This window comes from Osmerus eperlanus, chromosome 4 (assembly GCF_963692335.1).
Source record: "Osmerus eperlanus chromosome 4, fOsmEpe2.1, whole genome shotgun sequence".
In the NCBI taxonomy this organism is placed as follows: Eukaryota; Metazoa; Chordata; class Actinopteri; order Osmeriformes; family Osmeridae; genus Osmerus; species Osmerus eperlanus.
Window position 1 is genome coordinate 8,505,682 of NC_085021.1, and position 22,731 is coordinate 8,528,412.

General features: G+C 44.3%; 3 protein-coding genes across 8 annotated transcripts in view; 1 reads left to right on the plus strand and 2 right to left on the minus strand.

Annotated features, from left to right (window-relative positions):
- The window catches only part of wnk3 (WNK lysine deficient protein kinase 3), a 39,148-nt gene extending 36,241 nt beyond the window's left edge, over positions 1 to 2,907 (minus strand). For all 5 annotated transcript variants that reach the window (XM_062458593.1, XM_062458596.1, XM_062458594.1 and 2 more), the window contains exon 1: positions 2,402 to 2,907. The gene's annotated coding sequence lies outside the window, so the exon portion shown is untranslated. The remainder of the gene's footprint in view (positions 1 to 2,401) is intronic.
- A 595-nt stretch (positions 2,908 to 3,502) lies between these two features.
- On the minus strand, positions 3,503 to 7,594 carry fam3a (FAM3 metabolism regulating signaling molecule A). 2 transcript variants are annotated; one of them, XM_062458603.1, is made up of 10 exons: positions 7,302 to 7,594; positions 7,043 to 7,098; positions 6,816 to 6,923; positions 6,692 to 6,715; positions 6,413 to 6,536; positions 6,046 to 6,104; positions 5,895 to 5,945; positions 5,683 to 5,767; positions 4,789 to 4,959; positions 3,503 to 4,484 (listed from the first exon to the last, which is right to left on the minus strand). In XM_062458603.1, the coding sequence occupies exons 2-10, from the start codon at positions 7,053 to 7,055 to the stop codon at positions 4,478 to 4,480; spliced, it is 642 nt and encodes a 213-aa protein (XP_062314587.1). In that variant the 5' UTR covers positions 7,056 to 7,098; positions 7,302 to 7,594; the 3' UTR covers positions 3,503 to 4,477. The 2 variants fall into 2 exon arrangements, with proteins under 2 accessions (XP_062314587.1, XP_062314586.1); XM_062458602.1 differs by having other exon boundaries at positions 4,833 to 4,959; positions 7,302 to 7,587.
- Positions 7,595 to 11,680: 4,086 nt separating this feature from the next.
- Positions 11,681 to 16,489, plus strand: idh3g (isocitrate dehydrogenase (NAD(+)) 3 non-catalytic subunit gamma). The gene is made up of 12 exons (XM_062458601.1): positions 11,681 to 11,838; positions 12,269 to 12,328; positions 12,912 to 13,009; positions 13,128 to 13,243; positions 13,351 to 13,411; positions 13,516 to 13,648; positions 13,833 to 13,966; positions 14,109 to 14,211; positions 14,310 to 14,456; positions 14,646 to 14,740; positions 14,961 to 15,021; positions 15,391 to 16,489. Exons 1-12 carry the CDS (start codon positions 11,758 to 11,760, stop codon positions 15,490 to 15,492), a joined length of 1,191 nt encoding a protein of 396 aa, XP_062314585.1. The 5' UTR covers positions 11,681 to 11,757; the 3' UTR covers positions 15,493 to 16,489.
- Positions 16,490 to 22,731: the final 6,242 nt, after the last annotated feature.

Sequence of the window (22,731 nt, forward strand, 5' to 3'; positions counted from 1 at the left end):
GGAGCCAGGGGACTCACTCTGTGTGTGTGTGTGTGTGTGTGTGTGTGTGTGCAGGCAGACTGCACTCTGTGGGCAGACTGAGACGTTTTTTTGGTAGAGGGGGGGGACATGATGTTGATGAAAAGTGTGAATAAAAAGGGGAGGCAGGAAGGAATTGGGGAGGGTGATGGCATGAAAGTTCTAAACTGTGACCAGAGAGGGGGGGGTGGAAGGGGTGGGAAAATGTGTGTGTGAAAGAGAACAAGAGAGAAATAAAGAGAGGGGGATGGCACAGACAAAAAAGGGGTTGTGGAGGGATTTTCGCTGATAAAATATGTGCCAGTGTTTGTGTGAATGAAAGCAGTGACTATAGCTAAATGTCTGGTTGAGCAAAAACAACTACAGTTCGGGACACAAAAAAAAATCAAAAAGTTAGAGTCCAATAGCATATTTTTACTTCTGGGAGTCTAGTGCTGACTGTTTGACTGGAAACATGAGTAAATGGGTGAAGCTGGCAGGATGGATGCATGTTAAGCTTTGCTTGCCCCTCTTGATTAATCATAGGTGCCCTGACAGATGCTGCTGTACCAAGCTGGACTGTTTATTTGACTTAAGAAAAAAATTCAGAAATCTGAATTTTATTAATAACAATACATTGTATTTGTAGTGTGCCTTAATTGCACTCAGTGCTAAATTGTAAGCTATATAGTAAGCCAATTGATCTTAATATTGGTACAAAGACATCAAGGTTGGAGTAGGGCTTTGGTTCAGTGTTATGTAAGCCTATCTGTTCCATGGTTTTTCCACCCTACGGCCCAAATCATAACCTGTGCGTACCTGTATACTTCACACCTGATTTCCGTTAAGCTACATACTCTTTAACGTTAGCATTGATCCCACAAAGATTACATACTGAGAAAGAATCAAGATCAAAGTTCAAACTGTACAGATCACATTCACATTCACTGTCTCACATTTTTGGCACATTTTGTTTCTCCTGACTCTATGGTCTAGACTGGATGTTGAGTTTCAGGAGGAAAAACACAAACCTCAACTTGAATCAAACAACATGATTGTTCCAGTCCCATTAGGGCAGCCCAGGGCTGAAACACAAAAAGTACTGTCCAATCCAGGTCAAGCATGTGAAAGAGTGAGTGTAGGTAACACACACAGTAGAAACTGTTCACACAGTGACAGAGGGGAAAACTATTATCTAACACCACTTTATTCTGCTTTTCTATCATCCAACAGTGCTCTCTCTTTCTCTTTCTCTCTCTCTCTCTCTCTCTCTGTGTGTGTGTGTCTGTCTCACTCTCTTTCTCTCTCTCTCTCTTTCAATCTCTCTCTCTAAACAGACTGCCTAATCCAGGTAAGAGTCCCTTAATCAGTGGGCGCCTGTCGATGATGAGTCAGGATTACACGTTACTAAAGTGGCTTACAACTCCAGAAGCCACGCATCCAGCTCAGCCCCTTCTACGGCTGCATATGATAATAGCACAGAGCTGGACAGAGCCTTTTATTAGATATCAATTTGGCAACAGGGGTTTATAAAAACACACTAATTGCAATGGTTTTTACTTTGAACTCGGTCAGAAGATTTGACATCAGGCTGCCCAGTGTCAACATGACAACCTGTGGAGACATTTAAGAATGCACTCAAGCATGTCATACCTTTATACTCCAACAAAAATGTACTATCAACAATCAATGACCAACGTGGTTTTGATAAGCGGGTATGACTGTTGAATGGGGAGATTTTGAAGGGGGTGGGGTTCCTCACGAAAAAAACAAAGAAATACGATGAAATAAAGAATGTATTTTCCTTGTTTTACGGTTGCTGTAGGCCTAGTCACTTCAGAACCACTTTGTAGTGGTCTTAAAACGGACAACTATGTCATCTTTTTGGCAATTCACACAGCAATGCACCCTGTGCACGAGCAAGGCGGTTTCCATTGGCTAGCTGGTACACTCGAGAAACGCCTATTTCTAAGCGGTAAATGATAATGTGCCGGTTAGTGTTAGTACAATCACCGTGCGTGAGTATTTATTTAGCCTAGTGACTGACATGCGACAGTGAAAATAAGGAAACACCGAGTTCAGTGCACAAGTAATGTGGACACAATATATCTAATTTCACGACAAGCTATTGGTTTGCTAAACCTCTACAGCAGTAGATTCATATTCGCACTTAACGGGATTCCTTAGAATGTAGCCCATTATAAACAAATAGATAAATGGGAAATGATCCGTTCATACTGATGAAATCGGTAATAATTACCGAATAATACGTTACAACTCTTTTTATAATGAATTCCGTTGACAACAAAACTCACATTTCCACACGGATGTCAAATTAAGAACTCCATCATCAATACATTACAGGCGTTAATTGTAACAATATATCAAGTTGTAGGGTACTTACCAAAATGTAACATATTGCTGTTGTCTGTTGTGATTTAGGCGAACGGCTAGCCCAGTTAGCAATGACTAGCTATACAACTAGCTATTCCGTTGTATATACAAATGATTTAACGTTACAGCGGCCTTCACGTTGGAATTTATCAGCAATTATTTACATAAAATAATTACATTCAATTAAGCAGAAATATAACTCGCATTTATATACTTCCTTTGACGTTTTTGGGCTTCTACTGCTTCTGTAGGTAAGTCCTGGTTTAAAAATCCCCATTCGAGTCGTCTGGTCTCGATATGTTCGAGCTGGCGATCTACGTGCTTCCATTCAGATGATGCTTGCCTTTCTTTAGATTTACAGATTTTCTTTACCCACTCGTCGATTTGGCGACTGAATGTATAAATGTTTACACGCAGATACATTTAAAACTAAAATTATGTACATTATATACAACACACGAGTCACACGGCCATCTGTATACAAGGTGTAACTGTATGCGCTTGCTTGCCTCTTCGTTTCTAACGACAGTGGAGAGACACTTGCCACGGGCTCATCCCAAATGCGCACGCGACCGCTTTTAGATCTGACCACCAGAGGGCAGTGGCTAACATGCAATTTGCAATGGTTTACATTTCGTTTAAACCCAAATTAAAGGATTGTGATGTTACGCAAATTGGCAATCGTGAATTTGGCCACCTAAGCACTCTGAAATGCACAAATAGTGATGTATAAAACCTGATATTTTATTTAAATGCATTGTCTAATGTATTTAATACAATTACAGGAATTGCAGTTGCCATTCTAATCCTAACTCTCAACCTATCAAAGGAGAATAAAGGTTTTAATTATTGTCATTCTCGACTGCTTCACAAAATAAAATGCAACATTCTTATGAATACAAACAGGGGTCTGCATATTGGAGAATCTTGAGTGAACCATGAAAGAACCGAATAACCCCAACTGTTGTCGCCCCCTGTCGGATGTTATTCCTATCGGATAACATCCGACAGGATGTTATTCCTATATCATCTTTTTCCAGTAGGCTGTTTTATGAGCCGAGAAAGCCTGTGAACCTGAGGTAACTTAACTAAATAAGAGTTTGAGGACATGTTTAAGACAGTAAAATACATTTTATCAGAATTTAAAATAAGCACACAAAAACACTACAAACAAGACAATGCCAGGGACACATTGACATAATTGCATTAATAGTAATATTCATTTATGATATTTTAACTTATCAATGCCGGCATGAAGATCCACTAAGCATGCTACTCTGTGAAAATAAGTATATTTGACGGAATTTGTGTTTGCACGTGTAGTTACAAACAATGTCTTCAAGACTCCACGTATCATCTGTAAACATTGATGTCAGTTTATCTATAAATCAATTGATAACACAATATGAAATGGGTATAATGGTATAATATTAATAGGTTTCTCTGCACTACACTAAAGACAAGATCCTGCATCAACTCTTATATACAGTATATATACTGTTTGAGGCATAATTCCTCAGAAGACAGGGTCTTATCAATGCAGAAAAAAACATATCCTATAACCATAAATATTTGTTCACAATGGCATCTTTGGGACTCTCACGCACAAGTTGTCAACATTTGAGGCTGTTTCAGTCGAACTAGAACGCATCTTCCTCTATAACCGCTCCTATGTCACACACATTTCCCTTTCCACATTGTCATCTGGTTTGTGCGTTCAGTGAAGACCATCAAGAAACCCATTTAATCCACAAGTTTGAAGTTGTTAGCAGTCAGCTCCAGCATTTTTCACAGTAAGTCTAGGCAGATGAAAGAAGTCCATTGTAGACGACACGTAACTGGACCCATGTTTGAACTAATGTAAAAGAAGTATTCTCTGGGACTTCCTAATTGTTTTTAAACCTGGCACAGCTTCAGTTGTGCCACTGTAATTGTCAATATGACTAACTCCTCTTCTGTGCAGTGCAGGTCCTAATATTGGTACAACAAAGGGCTTAGTTCTCCAACGGAGCTCGTAGTGGAATACATCCATCCATCTCCAGAGATTCAGGCCAGCCTTCATACTTGTTGCTGTTCTTACTGTTCTTCATACGCTATAGGAGGGAAAGAGAGCAATGAAGAGCAAGAGAAAGGGTTCCACTACCACAAACAAGATTACCACATTTCATTTGTACAAACTGCAATGTTTTCATTATTTATTCTCCCATATGCGAGACCTCAATGACATACAATAAACCTGTTGTGCAGACTACAGGTAATCCACAGTAACACTGCAAGCCCTCTCCCAACCAGGACACTCCACCTATAATTTCCTATTTACATGTATAACAAAAGAAGTCACACAGACCACCTCTCCAAAGTAAAAATGGAGGCAAAGTAGATGAGCCTGTGCAATACCTTGTTATGAAGAAGCAGCATGAGCGGCGGTTGTAATTCTCTACCTGCTCAAACGGACTCTTGTTCTCGATGCCCTTGGCTCCCACAAACACCCAGCTGTCTCTGAAGGCCAGCTCCTTCACCACCGTGCTGCCCAGCTCTTCAAAGAGCCGGCGCGCTTCATCGTCCAACCTATCGAACAGCCAGGAACCAGGGCACAATCAGGCCATGTTTACGCTCCCCATTTGTGAATACATTTGAGTATATGCAAAGGGGTACAAAAATCCTAAATTTTCCATGACATACATACACATATATTTTTAGATACATAGTGATATTGTGTTTTAATGTGTAGTATGATGTATCCGAGTGCTTCATTGTGTGATAGAATAATAAAAATATATACACAATGACACTTATAGAGGGACTTGTTGCACTTGTTGGTTAGTTGTTACTGATTTAACTACTTGTACTCGCTGGAAATTATATTATTGTTGCTTGCTTTCCTACAGGTACACTCTTGCACTTTTGAGTTTCATGCTGTTTAATTTGTAATTTGTTTAACTAGATGCTCTTGTGTTTCTTCCCATTGACACTTATTTGCTTATCACAATGTATGCTCATGCTTTGGCTACCCGCAATGTTTTTGTTGTTGTCACGTTGTTTATGATCATTGGCCTATGCACTTTTTGTAAAGCTCTCTCTCGGAAGTTTGGATAAAAGCGTCTGCTAAATGAATAAATGTAATGTAAATATACTGTTCAGAAAATGTAATTGAAAAATGTATAATAGAAAATTGTGTTTTATGAAGATATATCACTGTGGGGAGAAATTGCTTTTTTGTTTTGCAACACTGTCAAAACAGCTTCCGTGTGTGGGGGTGTTCTGGGGGGGGGGGGGGGGGGGGGCTCGTACTTTGTAGCTGCATCATCAAAGGAGGCCACAAACACAAGCGTTCCCTCATGTAGTGGTCGGAGATACTTCAACAAGTCGTTCACATCTGTAAGTGGTAAATAAGACAGGCTTACTTACTCAGTATATTTTATGTATTCGTTCTGTCTATCCATATGTGTGTGTATATAAATATATATTTTTTTTTATAGCTGCATAATATACATCTAAGTCACCTCCTGCCCACATGTCAAAGGATTTTGAGTCCAAGAGCTCTCCAGTTACTCCTGTAGGTAAATAGAATAGTCAATACAAAAGCAATGATCATTAAGTTAACAAATAACAAACACACAAGATAAGATTAAGGCTGGTGGAAAGCATGTGTACCGTTTACTAAAGCGACGTTTAGTCCTCGGCCAACGTTGTTTTTGACGCTGCTCACAAGCCTGAGGAACAGAAGCGCAACAGGTTAGACGGGAACTGAGAAGACAGTTAATAGTATTGTATCCTAGGGACTGGAGGGTAAAACACTGGACGGCTCAAACTGAAGTTACATGGACACGCGGGCACACTGAGGGGAGGAGAAAGTGACGAACAACAATGGAATTAAGGAGAGCAAGGCAAAATACTTGCATTCAGCTCCTCAGGCAGGTTTAATGCCTGGTTACGGTGGCAGAGAGAGAAAGAGGGAAATGAGAAATAAAAGTAAAATTGAGTGGTGGATGAATGGAGATACATTCATATTGGTTCTCACATTTTGTCCTCCAGGCATATTTTGGGTCCGATGACATTGGCAGCTCCGGAGACCAGGCGGAAAGCCAGGTGTTTTGGGGGGCATGGGGCAGACAAGCCACACTTGTACTTGCGTGGTCGTGACTCTGAGAGAAGAGGAAACTATTACTTTTAAATTCAGTTATTACAGACCAACACCAAAACTAGGAATCTGATACTGAGTCACAGATAGTGGGTGAGGCATTTAAGGGAGACATATCGTAGATAATGAGGGACTTGGTCAATAATGACCTCCACTTACCAGTGGTTGGCTCCTCGTTGGTCCCTATGAAAAGAAAATAAGATCAACAATCTTGTCATCTGACACGCCATACATAATCAGCCAATTGCCAACACATATCAGTCAGGGGATTGTGTTATGGTACCTGTGAAGAGGTGTCGCACCACTGTACCACTGTCCCCTCCGAGAATGGAGCTGGCCAAAACCCAAGTGAGTCCCACCAAAAGAAGTACAGCGACAGCTCGCAGTGGCCCTGTTACACGGGAAAAACATTCAAATAAGTTACCAATATAGCACTAACTTACTCTCTTCTGCACATGCATGCAATTTCACACACACGAGAGCATTCATGTATTTGGTGTGTAGACCCACCTGCCAATCTCATTTTAAGCGTCTTTGAAGAACTGCGAGGTCAAACAAGAAGAATCCTGAAAGGATACAAACACTAGCGTAAAATGTATCGAACTCAAGTCTCAAGACATTGTGGTATGCAAGATGGCTCTCCATGTTTTCGTCATGGCAAAAAAGTGAAAATCCAAGACACCAAATGATCATCGACTAACGGGCACTATGTACAATGCATATGCTTCAATTTAACACGATGAATTTCTAATCTAGCTAATTTACTCACCTGCTTTCCTGAAGCAAAGATTCTCCCGTTTCCACGCTTTACAAAGCAGCTCACGCCAGAATCTGTACTATTGCTTTACAACCTCATCGGTAGGCTACTTTACTCGCGTTCATTTGCGATACGAGTGAAGCCCAAACTCCTATAAATATCGGAAGCTTCTATTATCTATTTGGGTACCTAGTCGATCATCTAGGCGATTCACACAACTTCCGTTTGATTACACATGACAAATGTTTATTCTATCACTGTTCTTAGCTGTCTTCCGGACTAGTTTCTAGGCTGAGCAGCCTATTTAGTGACGTGTGTATAGAGTCTGCGCGGTAGGCGTACATTTATTATGCACGTACAGGCTGTGATTACATCACATCATAAGCCTTTACAATTTATCATTAACAACAGAGCAGAGGGCGAGGCACGTTATATTAATAACGTTAAATAATCTCCTCTCTCCACTTGCAAGAGTTCGTAAAATAATGTCAGTCCCAAGCAATCGCAGGCATCAATAAGACAATGTACAGTCTTAACCAATTAATAATCAAATAAACCTGTGAAATAGCTTTTGTGGACCAACTGAAGTATTTGAGATAGGGATATCTCACCCAACAACTGCGAAATTTTTATTGGCTACCTGTTAACCATAATTATCTTACAATAAAGATGCCGATGCAATGCAAACGACAGATTCTAAAATTAACTTGCAGGCAACCTTACTCATTTTATGTAGGGTATATGGGCTACATTATCTTTACTAAAAGAAACGTAATTTTGAATGTCTTTTTTAACATATATCCCTGTATGTAAATGGAAATTGTTAGGAAGGCGACTGTCGTGCGAATTAAGGATGAGCTCTTCTAGTTGATGCACTCCAGGGGCGTTTCTAGGATTCAAAGAAATGGCGGGCTTAGCCCCAAGGGGGTGGCATGTTTGCGCGCGTAGCTTGGGGCAAAACAATTTGGTGCCCATTTGGGACCGCGGATATCCATTGTTTCAGACAGTTCATAGATAGGTTCAATCAGAAAGAGTGTGATTTTGCTCTGTAGTAAAAAAACAAAAAAACAAAACAAGGCTAATTATTTAGAGGGGGTGAAGAACATTTTAGGGGGGCTTTCCCAGACATAAAGCCTTGTCCTTGGCCTAAAACGTTTTCAATTGAGATCTTCATTGACATTTTATCTTACTTTAGGACGAGGCTAATCCATGAAAACTGGGCTTATGTGTCTAGGCTAGCACAGGGGCATAGGCATAATAATCATTTTGGGTAAGCCTAGAAAAATATGGTTGGCATCCTTTCATTTTTTGTTTTACTTATTTACTTTGCGATGTGCACCCGGTGCATAATCTTTCTGACATATTTTCGTTTTTGGGTATAGGCCTTAGACAGGGGCGATTCTAGGATCAGACCTTTAGGGGTGCTCAGCCCCCAATGAGAATGTGACATGAATACAGTGCCTTGGAGAAGTGCTAAACCCCCTTGCTAATAACATTTACATTTATGCATTTAGCAGACGCTTTTATCCAAAGCGACTTTCAAGAGAGAGCTTTACAAAAGAGCATAGGTCACTGATCATAACAACGAGATAGCCCCAAACATTGCGAGCAGCCAAAACATGAAGCATACATGGTGGAAAACCAAATAAGTGCCAAAGGGAAGAACCATGAGAGCATGCAGTTAAACAAGTTACAATTGAACAACATAAAACTCCCCACAAGAGTGCAAGAGTGTACCTGTAGAAAAAACAATCAACAGTAAAATATTTCACAGCGAGTACAAGAATTTGAAACCGTTACAACTAACCAACAAAAGCAACAAGTCTCTCAATACAAGTCATTGTGATCCTGGAGGAAACTAACATCAGGTCCAGCCAAGCATTCCTAAGTGCCGTTGTACTTCCGGAACAAGTGCGTCTTGAGCCTTTTCTTGAAGGTGGGGAGACAGTCAGTGTCCCTGATGGAGGTGGGGAGTTGATTCCACCATTGGGGGGCCAGACAGGAGAAGAGCTTGTGTTGGGACCGGGTGCTCTTGAGCGGTGGGACCACCAGACGGTTGTCAGAAGAAGACCGTAGGTGGCGGGGGGGTGGGGGGGGTGTAAGGCTGGAGGAGAGACTTGATGTAGTTGGGTGCAGTTCCGTTCACCGCTCGGAAGGTCAGTACCAGAGTCTTAAATCTGATACGGGCTGTGATGGGAAGCCAGTGGAGGGAGATGAGGAGCGGGGTAACATGGGAGCGTCTGGGTAGATTGAAGACCAGACGGGCCGCCGCGTTCTGAATCCTCTGGAGAGGGCGGGTTGCGCATGCTGGGAGACCGGCGAGCAGCGAGTTGCAGTAGTCCAACTTTGAGAGGACAAGTGCTTGGACTAGCAGCTGGGTGGAATGCTTAGACAGGTATCTCCTGATCTTCCGGATGTTGTAGAGGGTGAATCTACACGACCGGGAGACCGCAGCAATGTGGGCTGTGAGGGAGAGCTCGTCATCCATGGTCACCCCGAGGTTCCTGGCAGAGGATGAAGGGGTCACTGTCGCCGATCTCAGGGTGATTGAGAGATCATGGGGGATGGAGGGTTTGGCTGGGATGATGAGGAGTTCTGTTTTGGCGAGGTTCAGCTGGAGGTGGTGCTCGTCTGTGAGGCAGGCCTCGATCCTAGCTGAGATCCCTGGATCGGTCGGGGGGAACGACAGGTACAGCTGCGTGTCGTCAGCATAGCAGTGGTAGGAGAAGCCATGGGAGGTGATGATTGGTCCAAGCGAGGTGGTTTAGAGGGAGAAGAGGAGGGGTCCAAGAACGGAGCCCTGTGGGACACCAGTGGAGAGCTGGCGGGGGCCTGACACTTTGCCTCCCCAGGAGACCTGGTAGGATCTTCCCGACAGGTAGGATGAGATCCACTGAAGTGCAGTGCCAGTGATGCCCATCTCAGAAAGTCTGACCTGCAGGATTTGATGGATGACCTCGAAGCCACTCTGGCAGACTGGAGGGCAGTGGTGACTGAATAACAGGCATGCAAACAGGTCAGGGGTAAAAAAGGTTAGAAGGATGCGGTGAACCCCCGACCCTCTAGGGGGGTCCGGGGGCATGCTCCCCCAGAAGAAAATGTATTACATTTTAGAGTTAAACGCATGAATCTGGTGCACTTTGAGAGCAAAATTAAGAGGTTATATCTATGTAGAAAAAATGAAAAAAAATGTCATGTTCTTTTAACCATAAATACATTTTTTGTATAGCATACATCATAAAAAAAACTATTAAACAAACAGGATCACCTGTGTTAAACTACTTCAAAAAGCAAAAGTCAAAAGCATCACTTACTGTAAAACTAAAACACATCCAATAGACATCATTTTTAATATTGTATTCAAATTGTTTCTACTAGATGATGTAAGATGGGTCTGTAAACCTCTCCCCACTCTGCCTCTGATTGACTGTGAGGTTTAGGCATTAGGAGTGACGATTGGTTCCAGAGAAATTATAACCATGCCAACTGTGGGGGGCATGGTTATGTAGCCGATGTGTATCGGTGAAACTCACTCCTCAGGTATGTAACAGGCCACCCGCATCAACGAATAGCTAGCTTTTCGTTGGCGTAGTTGATAGTGGTGGCGCTTGGGAAGCCAGAGGTGGTAAGTTCGAACCCAGTGCGGGACGATTTGCCCGATACCTCTGACGGGGCTTGCAAGACCACGTCTGTTACAGTTATACACAAGGCGCCACACAAGACCATCAGGTCCTGGTCACATGTTGCTCAGTCAGGCCCTGAGCCTTTCTTTCTCAGGACAATATCTCAAATTATGACAAATAATCACACATTTAAGCCTCATATGTATATTTGAATAATTATGGAATTCCAAATTATTCACAAATGCACAAGCAGTCATTATTTGTAATTTTAACGTATTTCAGTCAAAGGCACAACATTTTCTGTAGAATTAACGATCCTGTAAAGTGGACCTGGAAACGAGTTTTAAGTTCGCCACACCACAGAATAATGTGTTATTAACTACCCATCCAAATTCGAATGAAAAAATAACACCGACAAGTATGTTAAATTAGGCTTTGAAATCGTGAAAAAATCAGCAGTCTTCTCTGCTTGAGACGGGGGGCGTGTCGCCTGAAGGAGCTGATGTAGGCTACAATAACAGTACAGCAGGAAGAGCCATTCAGTGATCTGACGTAGATAGGGCGAAATGACGTAGATAGGGCTTTTTTTTTGCTCGCCCATTAAAACCTGATTTGAAAACGGAAGAGAAACTGTTCTTCGGTTTAACTCCACATTTCAGTGTGACAAAGTTTTAGCGCTTTGCACATGCTTTCAGGAACTCATTTCACACGTGTATAATGTACTTAGAAGCAAAACATGGAATTTACTTTACATGATCTTTAATGAAACTGTCCGCTGTCACGAGCATCACCAACGTGCACGCGTGCACTGTGCACATCCTGATTCCTGGCTGATCTCAACCAAGATGGCAGCTTCCAGTGCAGTACTATCGATGTCCAAACTCCTAAAACCAATCTGGGGCAGACAATTGGCGAATTCATCTAAAGTAAGACGGCTTGTATAGACTATCATGATTGTCAACATTGTAGGGACAGTAGAGTCTTACGAACATAATGCAGATTTAGAAAAATCAAAGACAAGGTCATTTTACTCTACTAGCTAGCACTAGCTGGCCTAGCCTGACAGCTGGCTAGCTGTTTTAAAGGTTGAACCACAGCGTGTTGGTAGTTCGCTAACTGTAGTGTACAGGAGGTATTACATTCTATGCTACCTCGCCTTGCTTTTGTAAGCAACGCTAGCTAGTTGTGTAGGTACGGAACAGGTCTCTGTAGTGCTGCTTTGCTACAGTCCACGGTTAATGGCATCAAGCCAAACGCTATCAATGATGGTAATCTTGACAGCTGGTTACGTTGTAGCTAATTTATAGACGCTTAACCGCACCGAATAAATCGTTATCCCTTTTTCAGCATTTTCAGATTTATGGAGCGACACTGACCAGTCACAGGGAGAAGTCATCAAGCTATGTGAGTGATTATGTTGAAGCAGAAAATCATAAACGCCAAGCCACCCAGGGGGGATTTGTACAGTGTGTCTAAGGTTGCATACGTTTCCAAAATTTAAGCTATCAAGACCGTTTCATAAATGAATGGTAATAAAACTGGCAAATAATATCTCACCCAAGCTTTACCATCAACCTGTTAGGTTACTTGTTAGAAAAACACTTGTGACACTCCACTCTCCAAAACCTTAACATGTTCTGTAATGTCGGGTAGACATGGATACTTAGTTTGTGTTCTTTCTTCTATTAGCCAACTTTTTCGGGAAAACACATTTTCACCTTTAAACATGGGCTAACATATTTAACTGGGCTCTTTATCTGTCCTCGTTTTGGAAGATAAATTTTACCAGCTTCTGTTAACGGTTTTTGGACTTCCTGTTCATGCTATCCTTCTTACTGACCATATTGTTCTGACTTTCCTTGGTGTCTATCTTCAACAAGCAGAGAGAGAATATTGTAAGTAGTCTGATCACAATACATTCAGCCCTTTATTTTTTTTTACATGGATCCATGCACCAAAAATACAGATATTGTATTGATGTCTTGTGTCTGTGCTTCAGCCTCCGCCTGCTAAGTATGGTGGGAGACACACAGTGACCCTGATCCCAGGAGACGGCATTGGACCAGAGCTGCTCAACCACGTCCGGGAGCTCTTTAGGTCAGCCAGTCGTTACCGAGTTAGTAAAGGTTTCTAATGTGTCTTGTGTAGGTTGCTGTTTGAGTGCTTCCAGGTTCAGGCTTAAGTGTTAAATGTGCTTGTTCTGTGGCGACTACAGGTTCAGTTGCGTGCCAGTGGACTTTGAGGTGGTCAACGTCAACTCCTCATTAACCACAGAGGATGACATCGACAACGCCATCACTGCCATCCGACGCAATGGTGTGGCTCTCAAAGGTTAGCGAACTGATGCCCTCTGACAGTGCAGCCTCCAAGCAAGGATGAGTTGATGAGTTATTTATCGTTTTTGGTTCTCTGCCATGTATTTATAATGATCTTTTTAGGTAATATTGAGACCAACCACACCATGCCGCCCGCTCACAAATCAAGGAACAACCTCCTACGGTGAGTTATGAGTTACATTTACTGAGACTGTAGACATGCCTCTTCACCCACGTATACAGGGTACGGTCTAAACACGGCCTCCCTGCTTGCGTGTGCTCCAACAGCACCAGCCTGGACCTTTATGCTAACGTGATGCACTGTCAGTCCCTGCCTGGAGTCCAGACTCGCCACAAGAACATCGACATCATGATCATCAGGGAGAACACAGAGGGGGAGTACAGCAGTCTGGAGCACGAGGTCAGGAACCACCTACTCCTCGGCCATCTCCAGTCGTCCCCTCGTTCTCTTGGTTAGGAGTCTTTCATCTGTGCTAACCTTCCGCCCTCTCTCTCTCTCTCTCTCTGTCTCTCTCTCTCTCTCTCTCTCTCTCTCTCTCTCTCTCTCTCTCTCTCTCTCTCTCTCGTGTGTGTGCCTCCTGCAGAGTGTGTCCGGAGTGGTGGAATGTCTCAAGATCATCACAAGGAATAACTCCCTGAGGATCGCAGAGTACGCCTTCAAACTGGCCAGGGAGAAAGGGCGGCGCAGGGTCACTGCCGTCCACAAGGCCAACATCATGTGAGTCAGCCAGCCAGGCAGACAGCCAAGCAGACAGCCAGACTGTGCTCCTTCAGGAGCTGTCTCTTCCTGCGCCTCAGCAATAGTAGACGTGTTAAAGACTTTTGTGCTCCTGAACGCTCCCCGTTCTCCACACTGACAGGAAGCTGGGCGACGGCTTGTTCCTGCAGTGCTGCAGGGAGGTTGCCTCAGGTTATCCAGACATCAGCTTCGACAGCATGATAGTCGACAACACCACCATGCAGGTTTGCCCTACCCCCTCCAAGCCAGATTGGATTGTTGACCCAAAAATGGCTCCTATGCCATTCTGCTTCATTCGCTGTTTCCTCTCGCTATGGTCTAGCTGGTGTCCAAGCCTGAGCAGTTTGATGTGATGGTGATGCCCAACCTGTATGGGAACGTGGTCAGCAATGTGTGTGCCGGCCTGGTGGGAGGGCCAGGGCTGGTGCCCGGGGCCAACTACGGCCGAGACTACGCCGTCTTCGAAACAGTGAGTCAGATGGATGTTTCACAACAGGGCGTCAAATTCCACTTTAGAGGGAGAAGAAATGCTTTGAGACGCAAAAGAGTTCCTCACAACACATAAGATGTATTGATGTAGCCGGATGTACTTTAGTGAAATGTGCTCTTCTCTGTTGATCTCTCCGTCGGGTCTGCTTGTCTCGTCTCTCTCTGGTAGGCTACAAGGAACACTGGGAAGAGTATCGCCAACAGGAACATTGCGAACCCCACGGCCATGCTGCTGGCTAGCTGCATGATGCTCGATCACCTTAAGTGAGGTCTTATTTTATCACACCTCTTCATTGCACAATAACTCAAATTGACAGCTTTCTTTTGCTTTTGTTTTTTGCTCTTTGTACTACGAATAATTTAAGCCGTTTTAACGAGTTCACGTTTTGAACTCATTAATCACTGTTTTTATCAGTCGGCAATACAGCTCACTGAAGTAGGTCAGGTGAGTCCTCTGACTTCATTTTCCTTTGTGTTTCTCCAGGCTGTATGACTACGCGACTATGATCCGGAACGCGGTGCTGTCCACCATGAATGTAACCAGGGTAACTAGCTCCTCTGCTAACCTGCCCCCGTCCATCCCCTCACTCACCCCATAGCGGTTGTTTTTACAACTCAGGACGCTGTGTTTAAGTCATGAATCCAGAATGTGGTTGTTATCTGCAGAGCTCAAGAACAGACACAGGCCACTAAGACTTGCATGATTGGTGGACTTTCATGTGACAGCTTCCAGAGAGTTCTCTTCTTATGTGGTTGAAAGAACCACATATCTGGTGTCAGACTGCATATGAACTATGTTCTCTCTGGGATCTCTCTGTTTTCAGTTGGGTTTTGACAGGACGTGTGATGTTGCCGTTGTTCTAACGAGACAGTGCAGTCGGTTTGGTGACACCTATTATTGTTTGTCCCTGCAGTTGCACACGGCTGACATTGGGGGGCAGGGCACCACTTCTGAGGTGGTGCAGTCCATCATGAGGAACATCCAGAGCAAGGGACCTCTCACCACAGAGCTTTAAACAAACACACACAGCCACACACTGCTGTGTGTGAGGACACGGCAAACCTTGTATGTGTTGGGAACAACTGTGTGTGCCCAGGTTTGTGAGAACGGGTCTGCATGTCTGTGTCTGTAATGTGACAGTCCCTTCCTTTTATTGGCGTTAACATCGAAACGGTTCATTTCACAGAAGTCACCTCACAGTGTAATAGTTGTCACATGTTGCTCTCAATGTCTGTCCATTCACAATTTAAAAATAATTTTACAATGTTTGCCTTTAAGTGAATTGTCTTGGGTTATTCTCAAACGGTTAGGCCCAGACATGGAGCCTCCAGTCTCCTGAGAATGCCCACATTCTGGGGTCATTCTATAAAATCTGTTCTGACAAACTGCAGTGATAAAGGAACAAGGACCCTTTTTGTGGTAACCATTTAGGTAACACGTGATGGTAGCACATCACAAGGATCACTTTTAGCTGGGAGATGTTTTGTTCAGATTAAATCTTGGTATTATTACATAGGTTCTGACCTGTACACTGCTTACTCATTCCATGTTCCCCATCAGCTATGCTTATCAGCTTGCTGTTAGCAGTATCATGCTGCTAACCAGGATAACCTTATAAAGACAGTCTTATCATTTTATTACTATTGTATTTTGTTTACCGGCGATTCACTTGCGATTCACGGCCTACTTTTACATTACCTTAAGTTTTGTTGTAATTCATTTACTGTTACATCTGCACATCCTCTTCAGATCACGTAGCGAAACGGTTATTTTTAATTTAAGGCACTGAACAGTTATCTAGTGTACCTCTTTATGATAGTCATAATGTTAACTCAAACAAATGTGCTGCCTGTGTATAAACTGTGTTTAACACCCAGATAATCTTGTCTTTGGTCCATACCTCTTCTAAATTATTCTTTGAAATGTAATAAACTTTATTAAAGCCGTGGGCATACTGTATTTACGTGAAATAATGATCAATAAACTCTCTATTCCACATGGATTTGTAAAGATTTTCCAGGTCAATTAAGTATGCAGACATACATTGGTGTATCGGTAATTAATCAGAGGCTGTATTCACCTAGAATGCAAAATGACTCAAATGATCAAAGAAGGGTCATGTAGTGCTGTTATGATGTGAGCAAAATGTATCATCCTTTGTTGAGATGGGCTATTTGGCTACCAAAACATTTCCTATGCTAAACTGTTGATAACGATTATTTTGACACACTCATCTTCATTTATCCTAATTTCACTCATGTAACAAGAAACTAAGAACTTGAAGTGTGGCAAGGTTCACTTCACGGCAACCACCGCTCAAAGTACTAACTTGGAAACCATTGATACTGGTTTGTAAGCATGTCCCTGAAAAGTAAAGCGAAACACTCCACGCTCCAGCCACACATGTACCCTATTAACCGTTGTTTGACAAGGTGGAATTACGCAGTATAATCAAAGTGACTCTCTAATTAGATTAATTTTACCTTGGCATTGGATTCAAAACTGGGGGGTAAAGACAGTGTGAACATGGAAGTTTCCCCAGCACAGCTTGTTCCACTTTGCCAGGTGCTTAAACAGCAGTGGAGCAGATCCACATAGACGTCATGCAGGGTTTCAATACAGTGACCTCTTGCACAGAGCTTCATTTCTAACCTTTCCTGCTCGCCTCTCCATATTCCCAGCAGTTTTATCCACGCTGACCACTCCTATCTGTTCCCATGTTTTTAACTTGAGCAAATTTGAGTAAACAAAGCTGTTGGCTAATGGGTTGCTTGGGTGAAATCCGAATGCACGAGGAGTAGACTGCAGAGTGATGTATAGTCTGTGAAGTGTGCATAGAATAACCCCGTGAGTGTATTTTGGCTTCTGGCATCTTGGCTTCCTGTCAGTACAACTCCCTCAGCCTTGCATCAGTTTTTCGGCCCGCCGAGACGGCAATTTGGCTTGTGTGCCTCCTCGCTCTCTTTCCAACAAAGACTGATGTCTCAAAGTGAATGCAACCTATTCCAGGTCAACTTCCTTCACCATAATCTTGTTTTGACTTTCGTTACCCCTACGTCAGTGCACCCCTGTTCCCTGACACTAATAGCCATTTCGTGCTCTCCTGGTCTTTCTCCCGGTCCTGCGTCCTCATACCTCACGCTCTCTCTTGCCCAGCGGGTGCAGCTCGTGGAGCCAGGGTGTGATTCATGTGGAGGGAACCCCATAGAGTGTGATCTGAAGTTAGATTTCACCCACCTGGCGATGGGGTTGTCGCCGGACCCGCATAGAACGCAATACTCTAGTCTAGGCTATACAACTCGATTCTCATCGTCTGTTCTACATGCCCTGTCCTCTGACCTAGTGTGAGAGTTCTGTTGTTCTCCTTCCTTCACAGCAACTCTATCCTCTCCATTCCTCTTACGTCTCACTGTAAATTGAGGTTAACAATCTTTGCTGCAATTTATTACGATAACTAAAGTGTGCCTCAAATTTGACACGATCAGCTAGATATGGAACGATATTCGACAGTTGATTGCCTGGTCGCTCTTGCTCCTGGCTCTCTTTAAAGAATGCATCTACTATTCTCTCTTCTTTTTCAATAGTTCTAGTTCAACTTCTACTCTTAAGTTCCTTTTTTCTAATTAGAGGCATAAGTTTCTGTTGCGCTGCTCCGACACATCTGCTGTGCCCCAGGTGATAGTAATCAATCACCGCATGTCTTAAAATCAGGCCCTGTAGTCTACTCACCACAGCTGGATTAAGTCAAGCGCTCTGGTCTATGTTAATGGGATCTTTTCCCTGCCGGTATATAAAGCTACGTCAGGGGTCAGCTATTCCTTCCAAGACGTGTTCTCTGGTGTCTCCGTTTAAAGATAATTCACGTGTCTTTTTGGGGGGCTTTAGACAGGAACAGGGGTAGGCCTATTCAGAAAAGAGTTGTGACTATGACAGCATGCCAAAAGAGCTGGGGGGAGAAGGACGGTGAGTTTAACGATGCTTTGGAGGATATAGGAAGACCTCAGTTACAACAAAGATCAGCTGACTTCTGTCCAGCGGTTGTTATCTGTTGATGTTGGCATGGGGAGGGGATGTAGTTATTTACACTGTCTAACAATAGTAGTAGGACGGTAGCGGCTACCAGAAAGAGGACCGCGGAGGCTTATGACATAGAGAGAGCGATTCTTTTACAGCTGGAGCTCAGTGGAGGGTTCCATGGATCGGGAGGGGGGGGGGGGGGTTTCCTGGCTCTGAACTCAAGCACACACACAGTCTTAACACAACATGTATGCTTAGAGGGGTTATGTGCCACACACGCATAGACGGAGCAGGACCACATGCCTTTTAAGTTCAGATATAAGGCCACTACTTGATCCCACAGTGCAGACTTATTATGCCCATGGCCTAGCTGGAGTGTGTGTGCGTGTACATGGGCATGCTTTTAGCGAGCCTGCATGAGGCTGTCTAAATGGATCCCACCTGTGTATATGCTACAGCGGGTCCCGCTCTGTGACTGAGGCCATAATTTGTAGTGCAGGGGGGATTGATTAGGCCAACTGGGGAGCGTTGTTACACAGCCGTCCCCTCCCCCCCCCCCCTGTCCCTCTGTGTCACTCTCTCCTCGCCTCTCTCTCAGTCAGTACCCCCCCCCCCCCCCGACCCCCTTCACAGCACATTGAAAATATCTCTCCGGGGGCCTTGGCTGGAGAGCTAGCCTGCGTGCTATTTATGTTTGGTTTTATGACAAATTGGTTGACTTGTTTTCCTTCGAGTCATAGGAGAGCAGAGAGCCACAACTTAGGCACCTTCTTATCAGCTAATGGGTCAGGCTGCCAAGCTTACTGGCAAGACTATGGACCAAGGGTCAGGGGAGCAGGAAACATAATTATTTATTGGATATTGATGGGTTGTTTATTCCGTTTGGAGATGTCCATATGCCTTTCCAACCCAACCCAACCCAACCAACCCTCCCTACTTACGTTTTTGTTTGTTTTGTTACTCTCACTCTCACTCTCTCTCTCGTTCTCACTCTTCTTTCTGTTGCTTATCTGGCCACTGCTAAGTGCTTTACGTCCTGCTCTCCTGATGGGGCTCAGGGCAACATTGCCAAGGCTGCATTTCAAGACATGCACGCTGCTCTCATGTCAACCTGCATAACATTACCCTGATGTCATCAGAGACTGACCCCCCACCTCTCTCTCTCTCTCTCTCTCTCTCTCTCTCTCTCTCTCTCTCTCTCTCTCTCTCTCTCTCTCTCTCTCTCTACTCTCTCTCCTCTCTCTCTCTCTCTCTCTCTCTCTCTCTCTCTCTCTCTCTCTCTCTCTCTCTCTCTCTCTCTCTCTCTCCAAACTTAAACCCTGGCTCCTTGCCAGCTCTGCACCTCTCTCTTTAACCAAACCCTTCCTCTCTAACTACTGCCTCTGCGTTGTGCCAGAAGTCAGACTCCAAGTTATGACCAGACTGGGCCACATTTGCCCAACAGTCGATGAAAGAGAATTCGTTCCTTATCTACGATTACTATGTTTTCCATTTAGACAGTGGAAGAGGTCACCCTAGTCCTCCCGACAGTATCAGTCAATCTTACAGCCAGGAGGCTTGTCTAGACAACTATTAGTAAATAAATATGTCACACTAAAAGACCCATGTAATCCAACTAAAGCTCACCAAAATGAGACGACAGATGTTTTGGAGATAAGAAGAGTTTTCTATCCATGCACCCTACAACATTTCTACTTTTCCAGTTTCTCTCCAATTGCCGTTGGAAACACAGTTCCACTTTACTCACTGCTTCACATGATCGTGAAACTTATTTGATTTGATTTATCCTTACCTCCCTATATTGCTCTCTCCCTGCATGTCTGCCTCCTCTTCCCCGGTCTCCCCAGGTGCACCGTCCCTAAAGCGGTTTTGATGAAAACAGATTTTTCTGCTAATCCCCCAGAACATACTGGTTGGATGACATTTCCCATCTCCACTGTGACAACTCCTTTACGTCTGTAGCTGAGGTTCACCATAGTTTTCATAGTCTTCCCTGTGTAACAAATGACCTATTTTTTCTATTTTAAAATGTGCAAAAACCCCGTAGACGATGGAAAGCGGGTAAAGCGCTTGTCAGTGTAACCTGAACGGCACATCATGAAAGAGCTACGGTCTTGTTGTGTATTTAGGGAGAATGGAAAAGCAGTGCACAGTGTTTATGACAGTGAGTTTGTCAATAGCTGCTTGTATTTATAAACACATATGCTGTGCTTACCTTAGGCCTACACTAACCCTAACCCTCACCCAGACTTTGTACTCCAAAGCTTTCCACCCCTGCAATGTTTAGTCCTATGTAATGTGTTCCATTCTGGTCATTAGGCTGGCAGGGCAGAATGGCCTCACTCAGGAAGAGTGGTGTTTAGTTCATTCCCAGCCCCAGGCTTTCTCCCACTTGCATACCTCCACAGTGACCGAGCACCAAGACCAGAACAGATAGGGAGGACTCTGTGGAACCGACGCTGAATCTCACAACAGCTTTTATCTCTCTGTGTGTGCAAGAGCTCTCTCAATCCTATCTCAGCATAAATCCTGTCAGGAGAAGGTGGTGAGCATTCCATTTCTTTTTTTGGAGGGGAGGGGTTTCCACTGAAGTCCTTCCATTCGGGTTGGGGGTATTAGAGGAGGTGTTACATAAGCCATGTCTTGCTCAACAGATGCGCAGAAATGCTGAGTTGCCACTCTCGTCGTCTGAATACATACACGTCCACATCTGATAATGAGGAGAAAGATATTCTAGTCAATCAAAATCTTCACTTGATTTTAAGGCGTTGCTTTATTTTATCGGAATTACCTGAATGTTCTTTTCAAGGTAAGTACCTGTGGTTTCCCAAGTCTTGTGTAATGTTGTGTAAATTATTTTCTTGTGTAATTTTTACACTTTACTCACTGATAACTACTTATCGGAATACTACTTATCTGATCTGATGGACTACTACTTCCTGAATAAAATTAACTCTGCCTCAAACCCTCACAAACTTTTCTCTACCTTCTCCACCCTTCTTAACACACCTCCCCCACCCTCCCCCTCCACCCTGACAGCAGACGACTTCTCCTCCTTCTTTTAGAAAAAAGTTGCTGACATTAGCAGTCGGTTCCCTGAACCCACCTTTCCTACCCACTCACCCTCTATGACTGACCCAACTAAATGTCTAAACTCTTTCTCTCCCCTGTCCGAGGCAGAGATCTCTGACCTCACTCTCTCTCATCGCCCCACCTCCTGTCCCCTTGATCCAGTCCCCTCCCCTCTCTTTCAAACCATCTCTCTCTCCATCATAACTTTTCTTCTCCATGTCCTTAACTTTTCTCTTACTTCCGGCACTTTCCCCTCTGCCTTCAAACAGGCCAGAGTTAGCCCTCTACTCAAAAAACCCTCCCTTAACCCAGCTGTCCTCCAGAACATCTCCGCCTGGATGACCGAGCACCACTTCCAGCTGAACCTCGCCAAAACAGAACTCCTCATCATCCCGGCCAAACCCTCCATCTCCCACGATCTCTCAATCACCCTGGGATCGGCGACGGTGACCCCTTCATCCTCTGCCAGGAATTTTGGGGTGACCATGGATGACGAGCTCTCCCTCACAGCCCACATTGCTGCGGCCTCCCTGTCGTGCAGATTCACCCTCTACAACATCCGGAAGATCAGGAGATACCTGTCTGAGCATTCCATCCAGCTGCTAGTCCAAGCACTTGTCCTCTCAAAGTTGACTACTGCAACTCGCTGCTCGCCGGTCTCCCAGCATGCGCAACCCGCCCTCTCCAGAGGATTCAGAATGCGGCGGCCCGTCTGGTCTTCAATCTACCCAGACGCTCCCATGTTACCCCGCTCCTCATCTCCCTCCACTGGCTTCCCATCACGGCCCGTATCAGATTCAAGACTCTGGTACTGACCTTCCGAGCGGTGAACGGGACTGCACCCGACTACATCAACTCTCCTCCAGCCTTACACCCCCCCCCCCCCCCCCCCCCGCCACCTACGGTCTTCTTCTGACAACTGTCTGGTGGTCCCACCACTCAAGAGCGCCCGGTCCCAACACAAGTTCTTCTCCTGTCTGGCCCCCCAATGGTGGAATCAACTCCCCACCTCCATCAGGGACACTGACTGTCTCCCCACCTTCAAGAAAAGGCTCAAGACGCATTTGTTCCGGGAGTACAACGGCAGTTAGGAATGCTTAGCTGGACCTGATGTTAGTTTCCTCCAGGATCACAATGACTCGTATTGAGAGACTTGTTGCTCTTG